General features: G+C 41.0%; 1 protein-coding gene across 5 annotated transcripts; it reads left to right on the plus strand.

Annotated features, from left to right (window-relative positions):
• Window positions 1-3,928: 3,928 nt before the first annotated feature.
• On the plus strand, window positions 3,929-26,908 carry LOC109475650 (receptor expression-enhancing protein 5-like). Of its 5 annotated transcripts, none has more exons than XM_019776435.1 (6): window positions 3,929-4,100; window positions 6,258-6,351; window positions 12,802-12,940; window positions 13,707-13,863; window positions 25,997-26,227; window positions 26,470-26,908. In XM_019776435.1, exons 1-5 carry the CDS (start codon window positions 3,971-3,973, stop codon window positions 26,056-26,058), a joined length of 582 nt encoding a protein of 193 aa, XP_019631994.1. In that variant the 5' UTR covers window positions 3,929-3,970; the 3' UTR covers window positions 26,059-26,227; window positions 26,470-26,908. The 5 variants fall into 5 exon arrangements, with proteins under 5 accessions (XP_019631994.1, XP_019631969.1, XP_019631977.1 ...); XM_019776410.1 differs by lacking the exon at window positions 26,470-26,908 and adding an exon at window positions 16,759-16,839 and having other exon boundaries at window positions 25,997-26,055; XM_019776418.1 differs by lacking the exon at window positions 6,258-6,351 and adding an exon at window positions 6,386-6,479 and having other exon boundaries at window positions 3,930-4,100.

Below are 26,908 nucleotides of genomic sequence, written 5' to 3' on the forward strand. Positions count from 1 at the left end.
ACCAAAGTGTCACCAAAAACAATCCCTACATTTTTCATGGAGGTACATGTAATCATGTAACGATACTCAATTTTGAGCACACAATGCCAAAAGGTAGTGTGGCCATTGAAAGTAATGGTAATGCATGCAGACTTCGCGATATGGTATCGTTTTGGATCAGTGGAGGCTAATGTAGCTATCCTCCCTGCGGGGGATGTCGCTGTCGAGACCGGCTGATGACATTTTAGGACACCGAACAAACCGATCGTGATGTGAGGTGGGGTTAGGGAGAGATCAGGGCATGAGAAATAGCGTATCCGAAGCAGCCATTTCTAGATCTCAGTAAACTCCACTTCTTATGTTTGACGATACTATGAGTCCTTGAATCTGTATGCTAACACGTGTCCCGGTACATAAGCCATGTGTGGGGAGAACTGACTTGCCCGGGGCCAAGTCTCACTTTTTCATTGCTGACTAAAAGGTAATCTTCCCAACCCTTTAACCCAACTCACCACCCGCATATAACGTTGACATTTCCCTCTATGGTATATACAAATGTTGGAAATGGATGGTTTCCCCTCACAGTCATCACGGATCACTGTTGGGAAATCCACGATCGAACTTGACCTTTGTTTAGTTCACAAACGGCTGTTAGGCCACAGCAAGTAAATATTATGGATGACATCCTCTGCAGATTCCAAATCTAACGCGAGACGGGCGGACAAAAAAAGACGGGCCGAAAAAACAAGGTTCCTACATTTTAAAATTTTGACTCAATCATTGTACAAATGGTTTTGATTCAGTGGGAACATCACATATAAACAGCCAACATCACTTATCACTGCATCAAAGTAAGAAACAAAACATTAAATCAGAGCCTTGTCTTGACTCCTCTCTTCATAGTTATCTGCCATCCACCTTCCATGGCAACAGACATCTTTGCCCATTTTTGGCATGTTGACCACTGTCAGAAGGCAACAAAATTTCTTTTTTTTTTCCCCAAAATCAGGCGAAAATCAATGCGCGCGCTGATGTCATCCATAAAAACTACTTGCTGTGGCCTTAACACAAGTACACATACTTACACCCATGCGTACCGTTTGAAGAAAGAGAACGTCAGAAATTTCAACGACTGTTTTTTTTTCGACCTTAACACGGTATTCATTCTGACTACTGAAGAAGTTATAGTACTGCATGCACTTCGTCAAAGCTGGGGATAGAGTCCATTCCATGTCACCGTGCGGGTTTTTAAGATTATATTTCTACAAAATCATAAATGTTATGAAATTATCATAAAAAGATTTAAGTACTAGTACTTGGGTAGTATGCTTTCGAAAATGCATGCAGCCCAAGACAGGAAGACCTGGCTACACCTCTGCTGCAATGTCTGCCTTGTCCCCCCGACGACCAGTGTCGGTCATGCGATGGACATGGGACTAGGTAGGTAGCTATAGGTAACTGTTAAATATACCACGATCCCTCGCCCGTCACTCAAGTCATCCTCCTTTAAATTCATTTAAATAAACAAATACTCCTGCTGTTCCACCACAAAATCTCCTCATGCCCAAAAGCAATCTAGTATTCTATCATCCTAAATTTGTCAGCATATCCGCTATATCAGCTAATCCTTAGCATATCCAGATAACGAGATATCAAAACCGGAAATTCTGCCGCAGTGGCATAACAGGATGCCGGGAGCCAAAATCCAATCAGTTCGAGGTGTCCGATCAAGACAGTATATATAATATATCAAATTGGTCAGGCAGTATCCATTGGCCAGAGAGGGTCCTATGAATACTACCTGGCAAATTTGATACTGTCCTCTTGCCACCCTAGGATCTGCTTGGGGATTAAGGTACATGCCAGCCTTCCACTGTCAGGTTTTTCCCTGGCTGTCTGCCCAGTTCTGGTTCCTCAGAACTTTATGACTTTTTGTGGGTCAGCTGCTACCAGCTTGGCATCAAAATAGCGTAAAACATCAAAATCACCAATTTCTTTTATTTTGAATTGTTATAAAAAAAATAAGTAATTGAATAAACTCTTCCTTCTCTTTCCCCCTCTCCCCTTCCTTTCCTTTCTTTCCCCGTGATAGAGACACTCATCCCCAGATTGAGCTGAGGCTGTAGTAGCCTGGGTACCAAACCTTTGGTCGGCTTGGCGGTAATTTTTCGGCCCGGGCCTTTACCGAGCACAGCCTAGTATGCCACGGACCTATCTGCAGCTGATTTCCCTGTATCCGCTGACTTCCTGTATTACTCTAAGTCTTCTGTTGCACCTGTTTTTTTTTGTTTGTTTGTTTGTTTTTTGAGCGAAGAAACCTAAACCCCCACCCCACCCCGGAATCGCGGTTGGCGGCCCCACACGCTCTCGTAGTCTCGGTGCCGAAGGTGCTATTATCTGACCGCAAAGTTGGATTTCCTCTCACACAGACGCAATGTCGCATCCCTACCCCTCTTCTGCAGATACTTTCACGGTCGATGTTCAGGAGAACTTGCACTTCTTGTTCCGCCGCTCAGAACCTTTCAGCGCGCCACTAGGTTCTCTTCCAGTTCTCATCAATACACCGTCAACATACCTGTCTCCAAGTCATTTTACAACAACAGCTTCTTTCCCCGGACTGCAAAATTATGGAACTCTCTTCCAAACAGATGTTTTCCGTCCGACTACAATCCACAAAGCTTCAAAACAAAGGTCCACCGCCATCTCCTGACATAACTACATTATATTCACTTAAGTACCTCTAGCTCTATGCCTAGAAGTGCCCAAAAATTGCATTGAGCGGCCGTTAAAAAAAAAAAAGAAGAAGGAATAGCGCTGAGCTCACGGCGGTCTGGTTAACCTAGCCTCTACCAGGCTTGGGGAGGCGGCTGGAAAGAGTAGAAATCGGTCAAATAGAGAGATAAGCATGCCAAGGGAGTTTGTCCGTTGAGAGAAAATTAATAATTTTTTATTGCAAATTCTTGCCAGAGGGCTAATTGCAGGAACAGAAGAAACATGGTATAAAAAAACAGACAATTAGTACATATAGAACTACTGATAACTACTAAGAAACTACTGGTAAAAACTACTGGGTTTGACTTCTTTTTTGAAAACAGAGGAAGACAAAGGATCCCACTTTTTCTGTAATTTGTGGGTTTTCGGAAGTTAAGAGGAGAGTGGTTTTCTTTTCATTTGTATATGTGTGAAAGTTCGGGTAGAATTTGGAGGCTACGTCAAAGAGTTCATTTCGTTCATTGCTATAGAGGGTACAATTTGATATAAAATGCGTTTCGTCTTCCACCGTATTCAAAGTACAATGTTTGCAAATTCGTTCATACACCTGGAGCTTCTTGTACAGCCCTCTCTCAATTTCGAGAGGGTGGGCACTAATTCGTAATTTACTTATTGCAGAGCTATTGTTAAAATCAATTAAGTCCAGGTATTTTTCCATAGAATATGTTGTTTTACATTTTTTTGTAGAACCTTAGCTTACCAGAATCAATATTTAACTTGTGGGAAATAGTTTGTATATCAGAAATCCTTAACTTAACATGGTGCATACAGATTTGATATCACAAGTAGAGTTATATGAATAGAACAAGCCTTGGGGTGCGGCGAACTTTTCTCTCAACGGACAAACTCCCTTGGCATGCTTATCTCTCTATTTGGCCGATTTCTACTCTTTCCAGCCGCCTCCCCAAGCCTGGTAGAGGCTAGGTTAACCAGGCTAAGGCTGTAGGCGCAGTCTGACTAGCCTCCCTCGAAATTCGCAGACTAGAAACAAAAACTTGTTATGCCGCGGAGGGACGATTTTGCCGCCGAGGGAGTTTTTACCATGGAGAGAAGGTTTCCCGCTCAAGCTACAGTCTGAGTCTGACAATCCACAAATTAAAAAAAAATGCGCCATGAAATTCATGATCGCTAGGTGGCGTTGCCATCTAATGAATCATGACGTCATAGTTGCTATTTGTGACGTCACGTCCGTCTCATCCCTTCCAACATAATTTTCAACATGGCGGCCGCAGAGGTGAAGTCTTACCGAGAGAAACTGGAGAAATACCTGTACGAAAAGAATGCCTTCACGGATCTGCTGGCGACAGCCGAGGCAAAGACTGGAGTGAAGAGGGTGTATATTGTTTACGGTAGGGAAGTCGCGGGGATGTGTTATTTTGGCGTGAAAACAGGAAACAGCTTCGCCCCTTTCGAGCTTCTGTTCCGCCCAGACAGAAAATTTTTCCATCGTCATGACTGGAGTTCCAAAATCATAGTACAGCTGGCTGGGGGCGGGCAGTGTTGCCATGCACGGATGTGAACGCCAGTGAAAAAAAAAATTGTCATTCAAACTGAAGGATGTTAGTATAAATCATAGTAATTTCTTACTAAAAAATCAGAAGGGTTTTGGGCGGTCGTTTGAAACGGCATTCGTGATCATCCGGGCGTGACACAAATTATCAGGTTTTTATTGTTTGCACGTAGGAACCACTGTTACATACAGGTCGCTATCACCCACCGCGCAACAACCTTACAGAACTTCCATACAGTCTATCTTTTCTGTTTTCATTGATGTCTCAATCTTGATCAAATTTTCTCACATTTTGATGAGGGCCTGCATGCCCTTTTTCGTTAACCGTTATGGGCAATTTTAATTTACCGTTAATCGTTGCCGACCCGCTCTAATTCAACGTTAAGCGTTATCAGTATATTCATCGTGAAGCGTTATTGGTCGTTTTAATTCAACGTAAAACGTTATTTGTCATCTTAAATTCAGCGTTAAGCGTTAATGAATAATTCTTCGTTACGCCTAATTTTGCCTTTCAAAGTGCAGGAAAATGCGTCATTGAAGGTTTAAAAATACAAAATTTCCCGGGGGAGAATGCCCCCGGACCCCCCTACATTGCTCGCGCCTTTGGCGCTCGACTCGCGCTTCTGCGCTCGGTCCCTTCCGCTCTAGCCAGAACCAGCTTTCCCGTCAATTTCCGGAAGTTTCCGGAGAGTTACAGAATTTTTTTTAACGAATCCGTCAACCTTGACAGGCAAATTAACAAAAATCTTGAGTAAAATATGAAAACATCAGAAGGACCGACAAACACTCTCAGCACCATGATTTCCCTCTCAAAATGCGGGAAATTGCGTTTTTGAAGGCTTAAAAATCCTAAATTTCCCGGGGGAGCATTCCCCCGGACCCCCCTGGATTAATCCATCGGTAAAACTGGGCAGACTGAAAAAATACAAGCTGACCGACGTCGACTCGGACTCCCCTTTATTTGTGGACGCACTCGGGGACTAGGGCAGGTGGGAAACACAGGGAACCCATACCTTTAATGAATGCTTCATTACATGTAAGGTATACGTAATTTTGTCAGTGATCACCTTTTCTCACAAAGCGAGATACCAAATCCAGTGCAGCTCGAAAAAAAAAAGCCTGTCAATTTACCGTTAAACGTTGCCGACCGTCCTGAATTTACCGTTAAGCGTTATCGGCCCTTCTGAATTTACCGTTAACCGTTGCCAGGACCCCCCCATGCAGACCCTCTTTGATGTAGGCCCGAGAACTACATTACATCATTATAACATTATTAACGCCCTGCACAAAAAAGCACACGTGTGATCAGTATTGCGTCACGTACGGCATATGGGAAAATTGCACAATTACTAGATAATGTGAAACTCAAAAGGGGGTGTTGTGGAACATGAAGCAACTTTAGCCATGTGTGTCAAGGTATATTCCTTTATCATTAGTTTCCTTATAATATTATGGAACATTTATTCAACGGAGTGAACAAATTGTTTTTTTCTTGGAAACAATTGAAAACCAAATACATATGCATTTGTGCCACAGACAATGTCCTGTTAGATTTAGATTTGATGTGGCCCAAGGTAGAAATTCTAGCTAGGATTTACATTGTAATTTTAGCGTAGTGGTACTGGCCGCATGTCAAGGAAGTGAAGCGACCGAGAGGGGGGATGGGGCGTAGCTTTTAAAAAATTTAGCTAAAAAACGGCCATTTGAGGGATACCCAAAGGGAAAAAATTTTATTCCTAAGGTATGTACAATGTATCTTTGATTGGTAATTTTTCACATTTGATCTGGCATTCTTGAACAAAGAAATACAACTTCACAATGCCTCTATGCTGTATTGAAAATTTAGCGTAGGGGGTCAAAATTATAGCGTAGGGGGGAAATTTAGCGTAGGGGGTGAAAATTATAGCGTAGGGGGCCCCTACGCTACTTTGTGCTAGCTAGAACCCTGCCGGGAATGTGATGATCACAGTTTCACTGATGATTGTTTTTCTTCCAGTCCTGATGTCGATCCTGTTCCTGTACCTGGCAGTTGGGTACGGGGCTGCCTTCCTGTGCAACCTGATTGGTTTTGTGTACCCCGCGTACGCCTCGTGAGTAACATGTACCGTCTGTCCCCCCCTACAGGGCTCATGGGGCTGTTCCTGTTGTATCTCGCTATCGGCTATGGCGCTTCTTTCCTCTGTGCTTTCACCGGGTTCGTCTACCCGGCGTATTGCTCGTAAGTATGCGGTGATTAACATAAACAAGCATGTAGCTTCTGTAGCAGGGTTTGGGCAGCATTTCAATAATGGGGGTTTATTTCTAATCCCAGGCCATTGTGGTGACTTCAGGAAGATAACTTTTCTCACTGGGCCTGTCTATAATGTCCTGCTCTCAAGGGACTTGAAGAAAATAGTCCCAACAAACAGTTTAGTGGCCAGTTTAAACGGGGCAAAAAAAGTGTCCTAGTAGTACAAGGATTGACATGTGTCGCTGCGCGTTGCATTATGATTATGTAGGACAGATTTTTGGATCATGTAAGCAGGCCCCAAACCGATGTACTGCGCCGTGCAGCAATTGTCATATTAGGCCACTCCAATTTAATTTCTTGGTTAATGGATTTTTCTAGAAAAGTAATGGAGCGGGCGGGCGAAAAAATAAAAAAATAAAAACAGGCCTAGCCTCCAAGGCATCCTTTTATGGCCCAAAATGGTACAATAGGAGCCATGAAGTCAACATACCAGGCTGGTTCAAAATTTAAACAATGACTGCATTGAAAGATGGAATAACTGTAACAACCAGGAAGAAAAGGACTATTTTCAACTGTTCAGGGCAAAATATGAGCATTTTGCAGTTGATTCTGAATTTTTGTTTTTATTTGCAAATCAGAAAAAAATGAAGCGGGTGAATCCGTTAACCAAGAAATTCAATTGGTGTGGCCTTAGGACCCTTTTTCCCGTGTAAACTGGCTCCAACACCTCACCTGTTTTTGTCCAGTCCCTTAAGTGATCACTTATTGATAGACAGGTTTGACTCGTTTTCTGATGGCCACCATGTGCTAACACTGCATACTGAACATTGATTGAACACCACTGCAATCAGAAAACAACCTGGAATCAGCAGAAATGTAGTCAATATATTTGAAACGCTGCCTGAAACATGCTGTAGAGGCTGGCATTAACACTGTGTGGTGTGTCTTTGCTTGTCTAACATGCTGATACAACAATGGGTGGGATTAGAACCAGTGTACTCTGGTGGGGATTGGAACCAGTGTTCTCAGGTGTCACTAGCAGTGTAGATTAGTGTTCTGGGTGGGGTGGAAAAGAAGCTTATTATAATTCTTGCTACTGGTGTTTGGTGTACTGTACGTATAGATGTAGGCAGTCATAATACCTGTCATAAACGGTTACTAATTTTGTTTGTGTGTGTATGTGTGGTGTTTGTGTGTGTGTGTATGTGTGTGTGTGTGTGTGTGTGTTCGTGTGCGCGCGCCATGACAGTGCCTCCACCAAACTCTGTTACTCTAACCGTGCAACAGTTGGCATAGCGTTCTCCTCACCACCTCTACACTTTGATTCAGCCATCCATCTGCCAAAGGTTGAACCTGCTCTCATAGAATAATATCACATCATCATATATATTTTCCAACATCACTCCAGTCCAGTCAGTGGAATTTGTTGAGCCCAATTAGTGACCCATTGTTTAGTGACTGATAACTATTGTTGCACACTGTGGTCTTGAAATGTCACCAGTTATGTTCGGTTGTTGGTTTATATACAGTATTCATGTATACAGTTGGGACTGGTAAAGGTATGAAAAGGAGCAGTGTGTTGAATGACATGTGGCAGCTCTCTAACATGGACCCAAGGACAGTGGTACTGATACGAGGTCACATGCCCTGGTTGTCAGGTGGGCTCCTCCTGCCTTGCTAAGAGATAAAAGATTGCAGCTTGAGTAACATGCATACAGGGACATGTAATGTGTGCCTGAGAGATAGTTTTTTTGGACCGGAACAAAAAGTCATACTTGATCACTACACACAAGGAGGCCTGCCAGGAAAATGAACATCCAGCGTTAAAATAAAGAGTTCAGAAAGTGTGGGTCACCAAGAGGGTGACTGAGAACTAGTGAGAAGTGAGATAGGAAACCTAGTTATATCATCCATGGTTATATTGGATGATCTTTGAAAGATACAGGACAAATTGTCAACATTTTATTCATGTTTCTGTCATTATTGAAGAATTTCAGTAGAACATGTGACGCGCGTGAATTTTCAGGTACAGGTACAGGTCCGGACCTGGACCTAAACCTCTGTACCTGTACCTGTACCTGATGTTACGAAAAGGTACGCAGCCCTACTGAGAGATGTGTAGCAACTCTGTCAATTAGTTCATGTCAAATACAAATTGATAGTCTCTTCAAACAGCCTGCTAGTCAACAATGTGGCAAATGTAAAAACATGACCCTGGCATAATTTACAACTGTGGAATTATTATGTCTACTGTGAATTGGTTGTACAGCATGCAGGAGTTTGTACACTACATATAAGGGGTCAGTTCCTGGCCCATTTCTGTCTGTCACACAGCCGCTAACCTAGAGGTCATTCACCTCTGTCTAAAACTGGTGAAGTTTTGACTGGAGGGTGTGAATGGGGGTATGGTGGACACATGATTTTGTGGAAAGTTGGGTTTTTGATACCAGTTTGCAGGGTATAATGTTCGTAACACACACCACTTGCCACCCTTTTTTTTCATGACAGATCAATACAATACAATACAGTATAGTCAAACATCATGTGCATGACAAAACTCTACCCCATGCATTTGGACATTGGTCAGTGTTCGAAATACCCGTCTGCAGTCTGCAATTTGCAGATAGACTTTCAAGATTGCAGAAGAAAAAATCTTACAATCTGCAATTTTGCAGAAGGAAAAAATAGGCTCCGGATTCAATAGATTTCAATATTAGCAAAGTAGCGGCGCTGTGAATAGATTGAAAACCTGCGCCGCACGAACCTGCCGCCGGCGTTTTCCAGCAGACTGTAATGGTCCCATATAAGGGAATTTGGGGTCAAATTGAGCGATTCCGACAAGGCGACGAAAGGCGACGATAACCAAATATGGGCCCTCGGCATTTTCCGTGTTAGATTTCGTCACCCGGGAGGACCCGACAACTGCCTCGGCAATTTTCGGCAGTTTCCGCCGAGCATTTCCCAGCAGGCAACACGGCAAAGGAAACATGGCTTCTCCGAAGAAGCACACTCGCCTCGGCGATAATTTGCCGAAGTTTCGATGTTTTTCCTTGGTATTTTGCATGATTCAAGGAAAGAAAAGTTGATCCCATGAACAAAAGAGAAATACAGCACTGGGAACCTAATGGTCCGTTTTGTTGGGCGGTAATTTCTCATTTGGAGTGAAAATTTACGTGCGTCACAATTTGTGACCATGTGGTGTAAAATATCAGTGATTTTCGGCTCGATCCGAACCAAACACGGCCCGTAAACTTGTGCTTTGTGATTTCTAGATGACTATCGGTACCGAAAAAACGGGATAATATTGTTGCAAAATGAGAGAGACGGAGACTAAGGTAAACTTCGTTTATTTGAAGGCTGGATTTTCATTTTCCTGGCAGGCTTCCTTGCATGTAGTGACCATCAGTAACAACAAGTATGGATTTTTGTTCCGGCCCAAAGAACCGGTCCTCCGACGTTTCGGTTTTTTTGGACCGGACCGATAAAATTTTTACGGTCCAAACATATTTAAAATAGTGATATTTTGAAGAATTTCAGTTATGCTACAGATTTACAAAGCTATATATATATATATGATGCAAAAATAGGCATTATTGGTTTCAGAAGGTTGTAATATGGGGGCTTGTGTATTTGCAGAAAGTATTTCCAAATTGCAGGACGAAATTTTGACTCTTCTGCAATATTGCAGAGCACTGAAAAAAAGTATTTCGACCACTGTTGGTGAAACCCCTAATCCAGGAATAAGCCTGACAGCTGTGGATAGAGATGTCTCCTCTTCACCATAACAACTACCCAAAGTCAAGTGTCGTGTTTCACACAGAATTTTGACATGTCAGCCTGATGGTTTATGGCTTTGGTATGGCATATACTAGTACATGTACATGTATTTGTTGCAGTGTGAAACACATTTGTTCATGTACGTTCATGTAGAGTAAAAGCCACCAGGAATCCATGTTTTTTTCCATTAGGCCCCACCAATTTAATTTCTTGGTTAACAGATTTTTCTAGAAAAACAATAGAGCGGGCGGGCGAAAAATAAAAACAGGCCTAGGCATCCTATTGTGGCCCACAATGGTACGATAAGAGCCATGAAGTCAACACACCAGGCTGGTTCAAAATTTAAACAATGAATTTTGAACTTTTAATGATACCACTGCATTGAAAGATGGAATTACTGTAACAACTAGGAAGAAAAGGACTGTTTTCAACTGGTCAGGGCAAAAAATGAGCATTTTGCAGTTGATTCTGAATTTTTTTTTTTTTGCAAATCAGAAAAAAATGAAGCGGGTGAATCTGTCAACCAAGAAATTAAATTGGTGTGGCCTTAGGCAGTGTTTGAAATACCGTCTGCATTTTGCAGACAGGTTTCAGGATTACAAAAGAAAAATTTTACAATCTGCAGTTTGTAGAATAAACGAGTCAGTGTCTGGATTCAGTCGTTCTCAATTTAGCATTCTAGCTGTGAATAAACTGAAAACCTGCACCACACTAACCTGGCAGCATTTTCAGCTGACGAAACTGGCTCCCATATAAGGCTATTTGGGGTCAAAGTTGAGCAATTCTAACCATGGGACAAACAGCGAGGACAACCAAATAAGGGCAGTCTCTATTTTCCGATGATAAGGCCACGCCAATTTTATTTGTTGCTTCTCGGATCGCCCTGTCCATTTTTTTTCTGATTTGCAATAAAAAAAATTTTGGTTCTAAATTAACTGCAAAATGCTCAGTGAAAGATATTTTGGGACCAACGGTTGAAGAAAGTCATTTTCCTCCTAGTTCCTATGCTATAGGTATTGGTGCGCCAGCCACTTTCATTTTATGTTTATGTTATATTTTATGTCATCTTATGTTTACATTTGTATTATGTTTTATGAGCAGCGGATTCACATAAGCACAACAAGTGCTTCCTACGTATCTAATGCTCAAAAATCCATGTGAATTTAAAAAAAAATATGTAAGGCTCTAGTCACGGGATTCCTCTATCCTTTGAGTGCGGACTCAGTTAGGATTGGCAAAAAGCAGAGTGAATGCATTTGACAATCCTGGATAGATGATTTCTGAAAAGATTTGGTCAGAATCATTTTCTTTGAGGGTGAGAATGGGCATTAGCAGGTCACCAGACACATTAATCTGTTTTGACGCAGACATGCCCTCTGGTGGTAGGATGGAAGACTTGTTCTCAGATCCACCCTGGCATGTCAGCAACTTTCTTTTTCTTTGCCATGTACAAAGTAAACTTTGGAACATACATGTCTAGTCTATCCAAATCAGACATTCATATGGAGGGCAGATATAAGAACACATCAGAAGTCTCCAGATTTACAGACCTTCATTAGCTGAAATTGCTAAAAAGAATGTCTAACAATACAAGACAGTATGTCTTGATGATCCATTTTACAGACAGGGTGGGGACCAGTACAACTTGTTCCATGACCTTTGGCCTTTTGCCAGCAATGCTGCACACCAGAAGAGTTACATGAGGCATGAATAATCACATGTCCTGTCCAGTTGCCTTTTTACCTCCATGAAAAATGGAGGTATTGTTTTTGGCGTGTGTGTCTGTCAGTGTGTTTGTGTGTGTATGTTTCTGTGTGTGTGTGTTTGTGTTTCTGCACATTTGTAGTCAGCATAACTTCATAACGCTTTTATGGATTGTGATGATATTTGGTATGCTGGTAAGTCTTAGGAAGACAAAGGTCAAGGTCAAATATGGACCTCGGTACTGCAGCAGAACTTCCGGTTTTTGTATCTTTTGTCCTGAACATGCTATGGTCTTAACTTTTTGGTGACACTGACTCAGTAGCTTTTCCTGTCAGGAATAAGTGGTGTGAGTTTGGTCCCCCTAGCAGCTTGTTCTGGAACTGCAGGGGACTTGCTGGCGAAATCTTTAAAAACCAATAAGTTCTGATAGAAACAATGTATTTTTATCATTTTTGTTGTAGCTGAGAGAGAGTTGTACATAAATAAATGCAAATTATGCAAATGACAACATTTGCATAATTGAGGATATGTTGAAATGAAGTATGACAAAGGAGAGGAATTTTACGTGAAAAATATTGTCATTAAACGAGATTATGCTAATTACGACCTTATTTCCCTAGTCAATGAGGCAAATAAAAAAAACCTTTACAGAAACTCATATGTTTCATGGAGGTTGAGATCTCCGAATTCTTGAATTAACTCAGAATCAGATGTACTATGTATGACCTTGTATTATCTACTAGTATCACTGGTAAGTTCCAATGTGTGGTGTCAGCAAACCTGTCCATCTCCTTACGTTGACATGAAGCTGATGTCTGTCCATGTGCAGGGTGAAGGCCATCGAGAGTGAACGTAAGGAAGACGACACACAGTGGCTGACCTACTGGGTCGTGTACAGCGTCTTCGGGCTGGCTGAGTTCTGGTTCGACATCCTGCTCTTCTGGATCCCTTTCTACTACCTGCTGAAGGTAGGACACCCCTGCAGTACAAGTGGACTTGTCCAGGGCCAGGCCTGTATACAGTTGTAATGAAGTCACTTGTAACATCACTTGTCTGGAAGACAAATCAGGATCTAATTTGCATAAATTATGAAATTCTATACATCTGTTGTGTTCGATAATAGAACTATGAAACACTTGTGAGTCGTGACATGTAATTGAGAACAAGAGGAACATCGCCAGATATTAACTATGTAACTGAAGACCTAATCTGCATAATTAGGTCTAGTTAATTTCATACTGATAACTTCAGAATTTAGTACTTGCAGCATTTGGAAGTGAAGTGAAGGTGAATATCATGAAACATAATTTATTCAGATCAGGACCTCATTTGCATAATTTATGGTTAAGTGCTACAATACTAGTAGCCTTCTTTGTTAAGATAAGACTGTCATTGGGTGAGAATATGATTATGATTCATGCAAATGAGGCTCTTATTTCTAAAATCAATGAGTAGAAATTCGTCCGCTGGAAGGGTTAACATCATGGTGTAGGTATAAGGTTGTGGAACTCTTGTTTTTTTGTATTTCCAGTACCTACTGTTTATTGTTTGTATTTGCCATGCCTGTTTGTTTATTTATGTTGTTTGTATTTCCAGTACCTGTTTACATTTGTTTGTATTTTCAGTATCTGTTTATTTCTGTTTATTTATGCAGTTTGTATTTCTAGTACCGGTTCATGTTGTGGTTTGTTATTCCAGTGCGTATTTGTTTATATTTGTTGTTTGTATTTTTAGTGCCTGTTCCTGCTGTACTGCATGGCCCCTGGCTCCTACAACGGTTCAGAGATGATTTATCAGCGCATCATCCGCCCCTTCGTGCTGCGTCACCAGGACAAGGTGGACCGCTTCATCGACCAGGCCGGCAAGAGGGCAAAGGAGGCGCTAGACACAGGTTTGTTTGTTTATTTGCACATGTTTAAAAAACTAATATGATAACAAGAGAAGTAACATTTGCAAAGCAAATGCATAATGTTTACCTTCGCATATGGTCTGCTCTGTTAATTCTTACTCAACTAGAAAGGCCGACATCTGCTTTGGAGCAGATGTAGCATGACTTCACCAAGTTTCACGACATTGTAGGGAAAGAAGGAGAAATTTCATTTCATACAAGGGAAAACAATGCTTTGTGAAGTCTGAAGTCTTTATGAAGTCTGTGACATATAACTAAGAATGCAACAGTTGGATAGCTATCCCCTACATTATTGGTTAGGATTTATTTGCATAATGCTGTTGATTTTTAAGATTAAAAAAAAGCGTTTACTAGTATGTCCCGCATTCCAATGCTTGAGAAGGAAAGTTTTACATATCTACCCGGTACCCCAAAACACTTGAATGCACTTCAATACTGTCAATATGGTATGGCTATGTGCAGCTGTTAATACAGTCAACCCAATTAGATCTCAACAGCCAATCAGCAAGAAGAATAGAGGAAAGCAGCTTATCTGGTTTAAAAATGTTAAAATTTGGTTTAGAAAATAGCAAGGTATATAGAAATGTAGGTTATATGACATGTTTCTACCGATTTACAACCCAAAAGACTTATTTTCCTGGCTAATACTTGTAAAAAAAAAAGTAGCTATTCCTATTATAAGTATATGGAAGCCTACACAGGTGTTCATTCAGCAGTAAAGTAATTAAGGGAACAGCCAATCAGAGACCAGATCCCCAAACAGGGTGCACCTGCTGCCCATATTTGGGCATTGGCCCTATGCCCAAATATGGTCACACTCCAATCTTGGCAACACACACTGCTACAGTACATAACCTATAACACAAACAAAAGTCACAATAAAACCATTCTGAAAGCCTGTACCAAGAAATTTTAAAAAACACCTGGGGGTATTTGGCCACTGTACCTTCATGCCAAATTTCATGTTATTTGACTCAAAAATGAAGGAGTTGAATCAGTTTAAAGAAATGGCAGGAGGAGGAGGAGAAAAGAAATGTCAGCAAAACAATATGACATCACCACTAGGTGGTGAAGTCATAATAAATGAATATCATGAGACTAATATAGTAATTGAAAGTGAATGAACAGAAACAAAAATATAGCACAGGAAATGAATACATTTAGATGGTTTAACAAAGGGGGTCATGAAATACAAGCAGAAACCATTATACTGGAAATTAATACAACTGAATTATTACACAAATGATAAGAAAAGAACATAGGTATAATCAAAATGCAGTACTAGTGTTAGAAGATGATGAAGACACACATCTGCTTTAAAGTATATAGTAAAGGGGATTCATTCTTCAAGCTAACCAACATCTCGCACACGCAGTCGTCCCTCAGTAAGACATCTGGAGCCACATAGTTTCCGTTTTGCTTTGAAGTTTAATGAATTTCTGTAGACAATTATCGTTCTATCTTACTTAGACCATACCAATTTAATTAGTTGGTTCTCGGATTTGCCCGCTTCATACTTTTCTGATTTGAAAAAAAAAATCCAATTGCAAATTGCTCATATTTTGGCCCATTGGAAGAAAGCTGACCTTGTTTTCCTTGTTTTTCCACGTACATTGGTGTGCCAAAAGTTCAAAATTGATTGTTTGAATTACAAACCAGCCTGGCATGTTGGCATCAACGCTCCTATCATACAAATGCTGCTTTTGGGACTATCAGAGGATGCCTAGACCTTTTTTAATTTTTTGCCCTGTTGCTTCATATTTTTCCTGAAAAAATCCGAGAAACAACGTTAAAATTAGATTAGTGTGGCCTTAACTGGGGGGTACTTAACGCATGCACTACTAGTATCTATATACATGTAGGAAATACATAGTATGGTGCTTATTTTCTTCCAATTAACAACTGTCACTAGTTTCAGTCACACCATGTTTTCTTCCAGTAGGTTCTTATAAAAAAGGGAAAGGAACAAAATAGTAACAAACTAAGGCCACACCAATTTAATTTGTTGGTTCTCGGATTTATTCAGAAAAAATATGAAGCGACAGGGCGAAAAAAAATAAAATAAAAACAGGTCTAGGCATCCTATTATAGGCTTAAATGCTACGAAATGAGCCATGAAGTCAACACAAAAGGCCGGATTAAAATTTAAACATTGAATTTTGAACTTTTAATCAAACCAGTGCAATGATAGATGGGAAAACTGTAACAACTAGGAAGAAAAGGACTTTCCTCAACTGTCAAAACATGAGCATTTTTCAGTTGATTCAGGACCAGAATCAATTTTTTTTTTTGCAAATCAGAAAAAAACAAAGAGGCGAATCCGAGAACCAACAAATTAAATTGGTGTGGCCTAACGACCAATGGGAAAAATTGGTGTGGCCTCTTCACAACCTTGTCTTACATATCATCTGGGCCTAGGAAAAAAAATGTTGTTTCCTGTTTCAGTCCTGAAAAAATTAGGGTCGGTAGGTAGGGATTATCTTTTTTTTTAAATTAAACTTCAGTGATATCTAGTATATAGGGGTTCAACTTATACAATACAGTTTAACAGAGTAAAAGAAAGCTTGAGGACATTTTTATTTTTAATTTAATTGCTAATGTTAGAAAACCACTTGTACAGCTTTTTATCACTCAGGTGTCAGATCATGAAGCTATAATTGATCAGCTCCAAAAATTGAATTATTTATGTCCCTTGCAGGGGTCCTCAAAAAAGTCTAGGGTCGGCAGTTTTTTATAGGGTTGGCCAGGAAACAGGAAACACAACATTTTTTTTCCTATCCCCTGTTCTTGTCGTTTCTTACCATATCTCCTCTGTTGCTGTTGATTTGCTTGTGTTGACAGGTGTCTTCTCTCTCTGCATGTTTTTTTACGCCTCAGTTCTTGGTACAGCCATGGCGAACGTGGGTAACCCCCCTGCTGATGGTCTGAAGAAAGAGTCCTAAAGCTCAGTAGAATTAGGTAGACGCTCATCTTGTAGGCCACACCAATAGCATTCCATGGTTCTCGTTTTTCATCAATTCTTCAAAAGACTAGAAAAATTGACATTCTTAGAACAAAAATAGGATTGACTACTAGGTTCAGAAGCTAGATGTATTACAAAATTTACATAAAATCATAAGGCCACATCAAGTAATTTTTATGGATGACATCAGCGCGCGCATTGATTTTCGTCTGATTTTGAATAAAAAATAAAAAAAATTTGTTGCCTTCTCAGTGTTCGAAATACCTGTCTGCAGTCTGCATTCTGCAGATAGATTTTCAAAATTGCAGAAGAAAAATTTATACAATCTGCAATTTTGCAGAAGGAAAAATAGACTCCAGATTCAATAGTTTTCAATTTAGCAAACTAGGAGCTTTCAGACTAATTTGCATCATCTTGTCTTGACTTGTCTGACTTTTGTTCCTTTTTTGACTTCCCAAAATTTGTCTTCACTTTATTTGCATATCAATCAACAGGTTGTACTTATAAACCTGCTTTCCCCTCTGGTCTCTCAGTCACTGACGAAAGCTAGTGGATACTAGCTGAAACGTCTGACGTTTTCAAAATCATATCCAGTTGCTTGAGTAACTGTTTTTTGGCGTAGCAAACTAGCACTCTCAGGTCCTATCAAGGGCAGACAACACTTGAGCTCCTGTTCTGAAACAACTGGAGCTCGAGCTTCTTCACTAATTTGCATCATCTTTGTCTTGACTTGTCTATCTTTTGTTTCCTTTTTGACTTCCAAAAAATGTCTTCACTAAATTGCATATCAATCAATAGTTTTTTCTTATAAACCTGCAGTACTCCTTCAGTCTCTTAGTGTCACTGATGAGAAACGTAATAGTCTGACTGTTTCAGGTAGCACCAAAATTATATACAGCTACTTGAGTAACTGTTTTTTGTGTGTCTTTTATTAGTATGTTTTAGTATGTTTTTGCAGAAAGTATTTCCAAATTGCAGAACAAAATTTTGACTCTTCTGCAATATTGCAGAGCACTGAAAAAAAGTATTTCGACCACTGCTTCTGACAGTGGTCAACATGCCGAAAATGGGCAAAGATGCCTGTTGCCATGCCGGAAGGTAGATAGATGGCAGATAACTATGAAGAGAGGAAACAAGAAAAGGCTCTGATTTAATGTTTTGTTTCTTACTTTGATGCAGTGATATGTGATGCTGGTTGTGTATATGTGATGTTCGCATTGAATCAAAACCATTTGTACAATGATTGAGTCAAAATTTTAAAATGTAGGAACCTTGTTTTTTTCGGCCCGCCTTGTTTGTTTTTCACCCGCTCGCATTAGATTTGGAGTCTGTGGAGGATGTCATCCATAAAATTTGCTTGCTGTGGCCTAAAGTGAATATGCAGAAATCTGAAGACATATCCTCAGTTCAGTTAGCTTTGAAGTACTTGTTTAGGCACTATCACACACGTAGGTTCAGAGAACCTTGGATGTTTATTTGTGTGGCTGTAGCTCATTTTATTAATCCCCACGTTCATTTATTCACATTTCTTGTAAACTTTTAACAAATTTTGTTGTTTCAATTTTAAAATGCTGCAGCATTGAATTCTCTAGATGTTTCCTGATTTTGGTTCAAGTGAAGTTTGAAAACTTAACTTGCTTTTATCATGCTTTTGCTTTTCCTGATGCAAATACATGTACATACGAGGCCTATAACTCACCGCTCACCCATTCACAGACTTCACCCAATCTTCCCACAACTCATCCCCATGTCTGTCCCACAGATGGTAACAAGGGAGATAGTTTTACTGGACTTACCTTAGGCCACACCAATTTAATTTCTTGGTTAACGGATTTTTCTAGAAAAATAATGGAGCAGGCGGGCGAAAAAAAAACAGGCCTAGGCATCCTATTATGGCCCAAAATGGTATGATAGGAGCTATATTTTGGGTACCCGAAACGAGGTTTTGCACGACGTGAGGTTACTCAACTTACGTCGGTTTGCACGCGTGCCGATACTCATTTCCGCGATTGTTTGCACGCGTGCCGTTCCTCCCGCTGTGCTGAGTTCGCACGCGTGTATGTCCTCGCGCTGCGCTGACCTTGCACGCCCGTGGAATTCCTCACTACAAACCGAGTAAACACGCATCTTGTGGGCGCAAAAGTGGAGGGCAGAACGCCGTAATGCCGGACCGAGCCTGACTAACTACCGTTGCGTGCATTTCCTCGAGGCGTCCCAAATTTACCCGCATGTGTATTTCCTCACTAAGAGCCAGGTAGACACGCATTTTGCGACCGTATAATGTGCGACCGAAGGCCGGGCATTTTTTACTACATGGGTGCGCGGAGGGACCTGTCGGCCAAATCAGTTCAAAGACGTGCTCAAAATAAACGAGGTTTCCGTGGGCACGCACAACGAGCGGGAGAACAGCGATGTATTTATATTTTTAACGGACCATTTTGATAAGACATATCACCGAATCGACCGGTAAGTGTGTACAACGTTGTCTTTGAGATCGTCGGCACGGGACGGGCGTACATAATTTTTGCTCACTACAACGGTGTTTTGCACGTATGTTCTTTTCCTCGCTACCACTTTAGTTTACAAGAGATTTGTTACGGTTTTTAGGAGCCGGTTTTTAGCGTCTTTTCGTGTTTTTTTACGTCTTTTACAATGCACTTCTCTTGATGGTCGACTTTTCCACAACTATCAAAAGCACACAAAACGAAAAAGGAAAACGGAGAACAATGAGGAGAAGAAGTCGTACGAAAAGACGCTAAAAAGTAAAACTATGCCAAACATTACGGCCTAACCAACAAGTAACCACTAAAACTGACCATTATTGGACAAAATTCATACCTTTGTACCATGATAGATCGGCAGCTTCACCACTAGTCAGGCTCCAAGCTGGTAAATCCGAGTTCCGAGTGTGGTTTAGAGGTACTAGCTGGCGTTGTTACTGGCGTTGTTATTAGACTTGAAGTGACGCGGGCTATTTATATATGCGCACATGCGCACTGCTCACGCATGCGTAACCAAGGTAACTAGATCGTACAATGCATTCTGGGCTTGGGTGATTCTATTGCTTTTTAGGGGTGTCTGATATCATTTTTACGAATCTATCACATCATACAATGCCTAATATAATAATGATACAAAACACAGTGACTACACACATGTACTTTTTCATTCATTGGCTGTGGGGACGCTTAGAATTTACAAGAATCCATAAATAATTTACAGTCTCTGGCAAAACCTGCATTTTTGACACGCTCGTCAACTCCGAACAAGCATCGAATTCGAAAAGATTTTTCACTCGTCCGTTGTAGGAGTGTACGAACTGAAACAAACTTTGTGAGATTACCGATATCAACACAAAAACACTGTCCATTCTTGTGGTTATTTTTAGGCCCATCCTCCCAGGCATAACGCCGCAACAAGCATTTTTCAAACTAGTACGGAATAACACAACACATAAAATCTAAATCGTTACACAAGCAAATGCTCTCACCGGTTCAGAATACAGTATATCATTGGAACAACATGCAAAATAGAGAAAAGCCATTCTTACAATGTTTGGTAATTTATAAACCTATTCCCCCTTTTTGTGACATCAATGGAAATATGATTGAATACAAATGTGACACAATTTTGCTACACACATTACCACTTCACTGCGACAGGTCACAAATGTGATAGAAAGTACAGCAATTTTTTTTCAATTGACTTAGAATGCCCCAACAACTTACACGTCATCACCGACTTTTTCTGATTTAGTTTTACAGAAAAATAGGGACCGAAAAATAATACTGGCTTGCGGTCCTGATCGCGGACAAAAAAATCTAAAAAGCACTGTCAAATGTTCTGTATATTCCACAGACACCAATGTCCTTGGATTTAAATCATTATCCCCGCCAAAATACTGATTATTTGATCGCTCATATACCAGCATAGAAGAAATAAAACGATAGGAACAAATTAAATATGGCGGGTTTCCCGACCCACGCTATAACGTCATGCATAGCGTTCCGATGACACGAAAAGATAAATACATGTAAGTCACTACGTCCGATCCGTACAACGTGGAGTTCATTTCAACGTTACATTTTTTTTTCTTTCAGGTAACGTTACGAGACCAGACCTGTTACAAGATGGGCGGTCAGCTTTGAGAGGGAAAGACCATCTGACCTACTATATTTTTTTGTTCCAGTTGCGTTCGCGTTGAAGTAAGCGGTTTTGTTCAATGCAAGGACACTTGCTTTACCAAGGATGATGGCTATATGAACACAAGTTCTGATGATCGTTCTGACACGATCTTACAGCTAAGGTAACAAAGGTAAAACGAGTAAGATACCAGCTGTTTGCGTAGTATTTCGTTCTGTTTCGTTAAATTTCGTTAAGTTTCGTTAAGTTCCGTTTTGTTGTCGAGGGTTTGGTTTCGTTTTGTTTTGTTGGAAAAATAGCAATGGAATACTGTTTACTAACTGTTGTCTTGTTAGTCCTTCATATACAACTTACTACAACTAACAACTAACAGAAAATGACCATCGGGCATCCAGTCACATTTTTCAGTCACAGTATACTTATAATGTAGAACACAACATGGTACTGTTAAAACAAAGCAACATCACATACACACAAGACTATATATATTTTCGGAAAAACATACAAAACACTACTACATTATCTAACTACATGTACTGCACAAAAGTACAACCGAATCTGTACAAAAAGTTTAGGTACGAAAGTTTAAACTACTGAATATGTACAAAAAGTTGAAACACGAAAATTTAAACTAGTAACAGAAAATGACCATCGGAAATCCAGTCACCGTGATTTTTCAGTCACAATATCAGTCACAATACATTTACAATGTAGAACACAGCATGGTACTTTTAAAACAAGTAGCATCACAAGACTTTGTATTTTCGAAAAAAAAAAAGACATACAAAACAGTACACGACCAGACGCGCTTCTTTGCGCAGCAATTGTAGGAGATAGAAAGGGAGGTTAGCCTTCTGCGCTCGGCCCAGGAGACGTCGGTGCCATCCTTCCGTATCGTTGTTGGTCCTGATCGTTCGTCAGAAGATGGACCAACTCGATGGTGGCTGGAGGCGGCTGACGATCCACTGGCTGTCCACGTAGTCCATCAACTCCCGGAGTGCTGGAGTTGCGGCATTCCTCTGGAGTCGCAGGGACATCGGGACGACGTGTTCACTGGGCAGGAACGGCAGGGCAAGGACCTTGGTGGCGTCGTCGTGGATGTACGCCCTCTGGAGTCCCAAGTTCAAAAGGAAAGGCCCGTGTGATATTTGAACTTAGATGTATCAAGTTCTAACAGTTATCACACGGGTTTCCAAAAAGTTGTGTAGAATAATAACTTCATAAAAGGGATCCCATAAAAGTGTTCTTAATAATTGCACCGTTCGCATTACACCAGACGGGAGGTAAGAAATCAAGACGTATATTTTTTATAACTTGATCACACATACTTTAAACTTTATTCATTCAACCAACCTTGCAGTACACACATGCATTTGCATTGAACTGAATTGTGTTGATCTTACATTTTAAAATTTGGAAAACACTTAGAAGAATTGATAACATTTAACAATTAAAAAGATATCATATTACATCCCATTGCGATCATCATAACAGTATAAGTACGTCAACACATTAAAAGTTTTCTTTGTCAATAGTTAAAATCTTCTATCTGCGGATACAATGGACACAACAACGACAAAACAGAGGTACATATATACATACTGGCAATGTACATATTATGCCTTTCCTTGACATGACATACAGCGGCGTAGTGAATTGGTCTCATGTGCGTGCGTTTGTCGTGTCTTGAGAAGACCATTCATCATAAGCGGCTTTGCCACATTTCCTTGTTGAAAATGCTGTATTTGTTGTCGGGGTTATATACTACTACACCTGGGGTGATACGGAATGCCCTTGTAGTTGTTACTTGTTCATAATCAAAATCTTTAACAGTACGTAGAGACGGTGCGGTGTGTTTACTAGTATTCTGATATCTAAAGTCAAGGAGAATGTGGAGAAGCTATTGCGCCGACGTTGTAAGAGGAAAAACCTAAGCCGTCTGCATAAAGTTTGCTTGGTGGCCTATGACGCTACCGAGATAGCGCTGAGCTCTCGCCGGTCTGTCTGCCAGGCGGCGTAATGTAACCCAAAGACGCTTCCCACGCAATGCATTACGGTATAGCTTGGGTAAGAAAATCCGCCATATTGTTCCCCAAACTACCACAGGCACGGAGTGAAGTTTATAGCGGAAATGTAGTCTTATTTCTCAAATACTAAGTAATGGCATGTGGGATATTTGATGTCATATGAACGGTATTTAGTGAGAAAACACACAGGGAAAGGTGTAACAGTATAGCATTCGCTTATGTAAAGTAAAGGGCGTCGGCTTTGTTGACGATTTTTGCTGTGTTTGTGTGAAAACGCCAAATTTGTGGCAATTAAGCTTTATTAAGAAATATTAACAGAAAGCAAAATTTGTTCGCAAAGACCAAGCAGATTAGTATGTGTTACGTAGTTTCTTAGCAGTCTTGCTTCAGATCACAGCAAGCGGGGCACACGGGGCGCCGGTTGTCATGATGTCCGTATTTTGAATGGATGTTAACATAATTGTGAATACTTGATACTTTATTTGGATATCCATTAGTTGCACAAATTTATATAAAAAGTTGGTTAATGTAAGTTGGCTCGACTGAGTTCCTGTTAGTAACGTTAGTTGTTATATCGCCTTAGTAAAGTTACAAGTCACTGTTAGTAATACATGTATCCAAATTTTCTTACACGAAATGAATTCATTTCACAACAAAAAAGTCCAAGCAAAGCAAACGTGAGTTCTTCTGATTAATTAAAGTTGTCAGTAACCATAGTTGACAGAACGAGCCAGCACAACTGAAGTTCACAGCCATCATTTCAACTAGAACACAGGAATAACGAACGACTTTTAACGAAGTCCTTTTTAACCTCCTTGATACAAGCGGCGGCTCAGCAAAGTGTATAACTTGAGTCCGTACAACTTCAATTTGTTATCACGAATAATAATGACAACAATGAGAAGTTTATTGCAAATTCGTGCCCGGGGGCTAATTGCAAATTACAAACATAAAAGAACAATGAAACAGAGTATAAAATAACTAAAATCTACATGATAAAGGGTAGTTGTCTAAAGCTATAGCTATGTCTAAAACTATGTCTAAGGGGGTTGACTTCTCCTTTTTAGACCATGGAAGACAATAATATCCGACAATCTCCTTGGTAGAACATAGGGGGTTGAAAGAAAGACCGACTTTAAATTTTTCTCAGTGCTCATTGGCTGCTCAGTTGATTGAATTCTTCGGTCCGGAAGCCGACCAGACTCCGGGGCGCCGACGGCGACGTCTTCAAAGGTAACCGTCTGTCAATCAAATACGTGCAGCGTGGGAATGGTGAATTCCTCGTAAACAAGAAAGGAAAAAGAGACTTTCCCAAAGCATTTCCCCTAGAACCTCCTTGCCCAAAGCAAACTACTAGTATCACATAATCTGTCTTTATTCAGGAACAAACAGTACCAATATTAAAGCCAAACGCATTAAATAATCTATAATTCTGTTCCATTCAGGACCAAATAGTATCAATATTAAACCTCGTTATTTTTTTGTCAGCGTTCATGATCAAATCGTAGCTTCACCAAATTCAGTTGCAATTTCGAGCGTCGCAGAAAATTATCAACGGCGGCCGCCGACTTCGACTCTCTAGACACGGTCATTGACCATTGTGACTTTAATAATGTACGTTTTTCTGGCAAAATGTCTGCCAGTACTTCCCGCCGCCGTGAAATCACGGGGTACGCACTAGGAATTAGCGGGGGGACCGCGTCGTGTGTGTACATCGTGCGGAGTTGAAGAATTGCACAGTTCCCGCCGCCGTGAAATCACTTGCGGGATACGCACTAGGAATTAGCGGGGGGACAGCGTGTAGCGAGCCTGGTGTAGCGGACCGTCTGTTGATGTGGGTGTGTGTACAACATAAGAGTTGAACATAAGGCAGATCGTAGATAAAATAGCTAAAAATAGATAAGTCAGGCGTGCTACGTGAGACATCGTCTGAATTTCAAAGACACTACTGCCGTAACTTTGGTAGTAAAAGCGGCGCCGTCGGAAAATTATCGTCCGACCATGATACACGTGCGGCGAAATATTAGCACGACGCTGTCGGCGGTCGCCCAGGTTCCGATGGGCCGGTAGTGCGGCAACCTTGCACCCGCAGTTTTGACCCGCGTACCAAACTTACCGAGGCACGTACGAAATTTTCTGGCGGCGTATGAAACTGCCCCGCACTCAGACAGGTTCCGTACGCACGGCCGATAATTTCATACGTTCCGGTGGGTTGCCAAACCGTCGGAAAATTATCGTCCGACGATGATGTACGTGCGGCGAAATATTAGCACAACGCGCCCCAAAATGCGTGTCTACCCGGCTCTTAGTGAGGAAATACACATGCGGGTAAATTTGGGACGCCTCGAGGAAATGCACGCAACGGTAGTTAGTCAGGCTCGGTCCGGCATTACGGCGTTCTGCCCTCCACTTTTGCGCCCACAAGATGCGTGTTTACTCGGTTTGTTGTGAGGAATTCCACGGGCGTGCAAGGTCAACGCAGCGCGAGGACATACACGCGTGCGAACTCAGCACAGCCTGAGGAACAACACGCGTGCAAACAATCGCGGAAATGAGTATCGGCACGCGTGCAAACCGACGTAAGTTGAGTAACCTCACGTCGTGCAAGCCCTCATATTCGGGTCCCAGTATATACCTGATGATAGGAGCCATGAAGTCAACACACCAGGCTGGTTCAAAATTTAAACAATGAATTTTTAACTTTTAATGATACAATTGCATTGAAAGATGGAATAACTGTAAGTTAACAACTAGGATGAAAAGGACTGTTTTCAACTGTTCAGGGCAAAATATGAGCATTTTGCAGTTGATTCTGAATTTTTATTTTTATTTGCAAATCAGAAAAAAATGAAGCGGGCGAATCCGTTAACCAAGAAATTAAATTGGTGTGGCCTTAGAGGGAATACAGTCAAACCTGTATGTAGCTGGACAACATCGCTAGTTTTTGCTTGCTACCTTCTAACTTCTTTTCCTTTTGTTTCAGCTGAGGGAGCGGCTGGGCAGTTTGCAGCCGATGCTGTGACGAAAGGCCTGAAGGGCGAGTAAAAATGGCAGGATGTCACGCAGTTTTGTCCCTTTGTAAAGAAGCCATGTGTTACTGTGGTCATGACCTGTTAGTGTTACCTTTCACTGTTTGTTGTACTTGTAGCAAGTGATAATGTCTGCTGATGAAGATTTGCAACATTGAAGAAGTCCCAAAATGTTACATGGATGCCTGTATCAATAAGCACGTCGGCAGAACGTACTACACCTCCGCGAAACCCGTAATGTATTGTACATAGCACTTTGGCAAAACGTCTCATATAAGGAAAACATCTCGTCTGTAGTTTCCAAATGTTATGTCGGAAAAGATGTCCTCTGCAACAGGCAAAATTCTAATGCAACGTTGACCAAAAATCCATCGAAAACCGTGAAAATACAGGGTTCTGCGCAGGCGCAGTACGTTCTGCTGACGTGCTGTATCAATATGATGTAAGACAGCTGCAGTCGTTAATGTGGCAAATGGTCTCCCATTTGTTTCTTGTGAAGCCTCTAAACATCTGTATAAATCCTTGCTGAAAATCTGCTTGTCTGTATTTGATACAAGTGCTATCCCTGTGTCATTTTGTGTGTGGCTGTTGTGGCAAGTGGTTGAGCCAAACCAGTGCTGTTTCTTGGCCTGTATAGAATGTAAGAGGAACTTGAAAACTCTAACTGTATTGTGGTGGATAGATTCAGCAGTTACATGTATCAACACGTTTACTAAACCTATGGCTCTCACAGGTAACACCAAGAAACAATTAAGTTTGTTGGGATGGATTTGGTTCAGTACAACTGTGCACATGTAGTGATGCATACCGGTTCACTGGACTTGGATCCGGACTTGTAAGAATGTTTAGGTTCAAGTCCAAAAAAA

The sequence above is a fragment of the Branchiostoma belcheri genome, unplaced genomic scaffold, assembly GCF_001625305.1.
Source record: "Branchiostoma belcheri isolate BF01 breed outbred unplaced genomic scaffold, Haploidv18h27 scaffold103, whole genome shotgun sequence".
Lineage (NCBI taxonomy): Eukaryota > Metazoa > Chordata > Leptocardii > Amphioxiformes > Branchiostomatidae > Branchiostoma > Branchiostoma belcheri.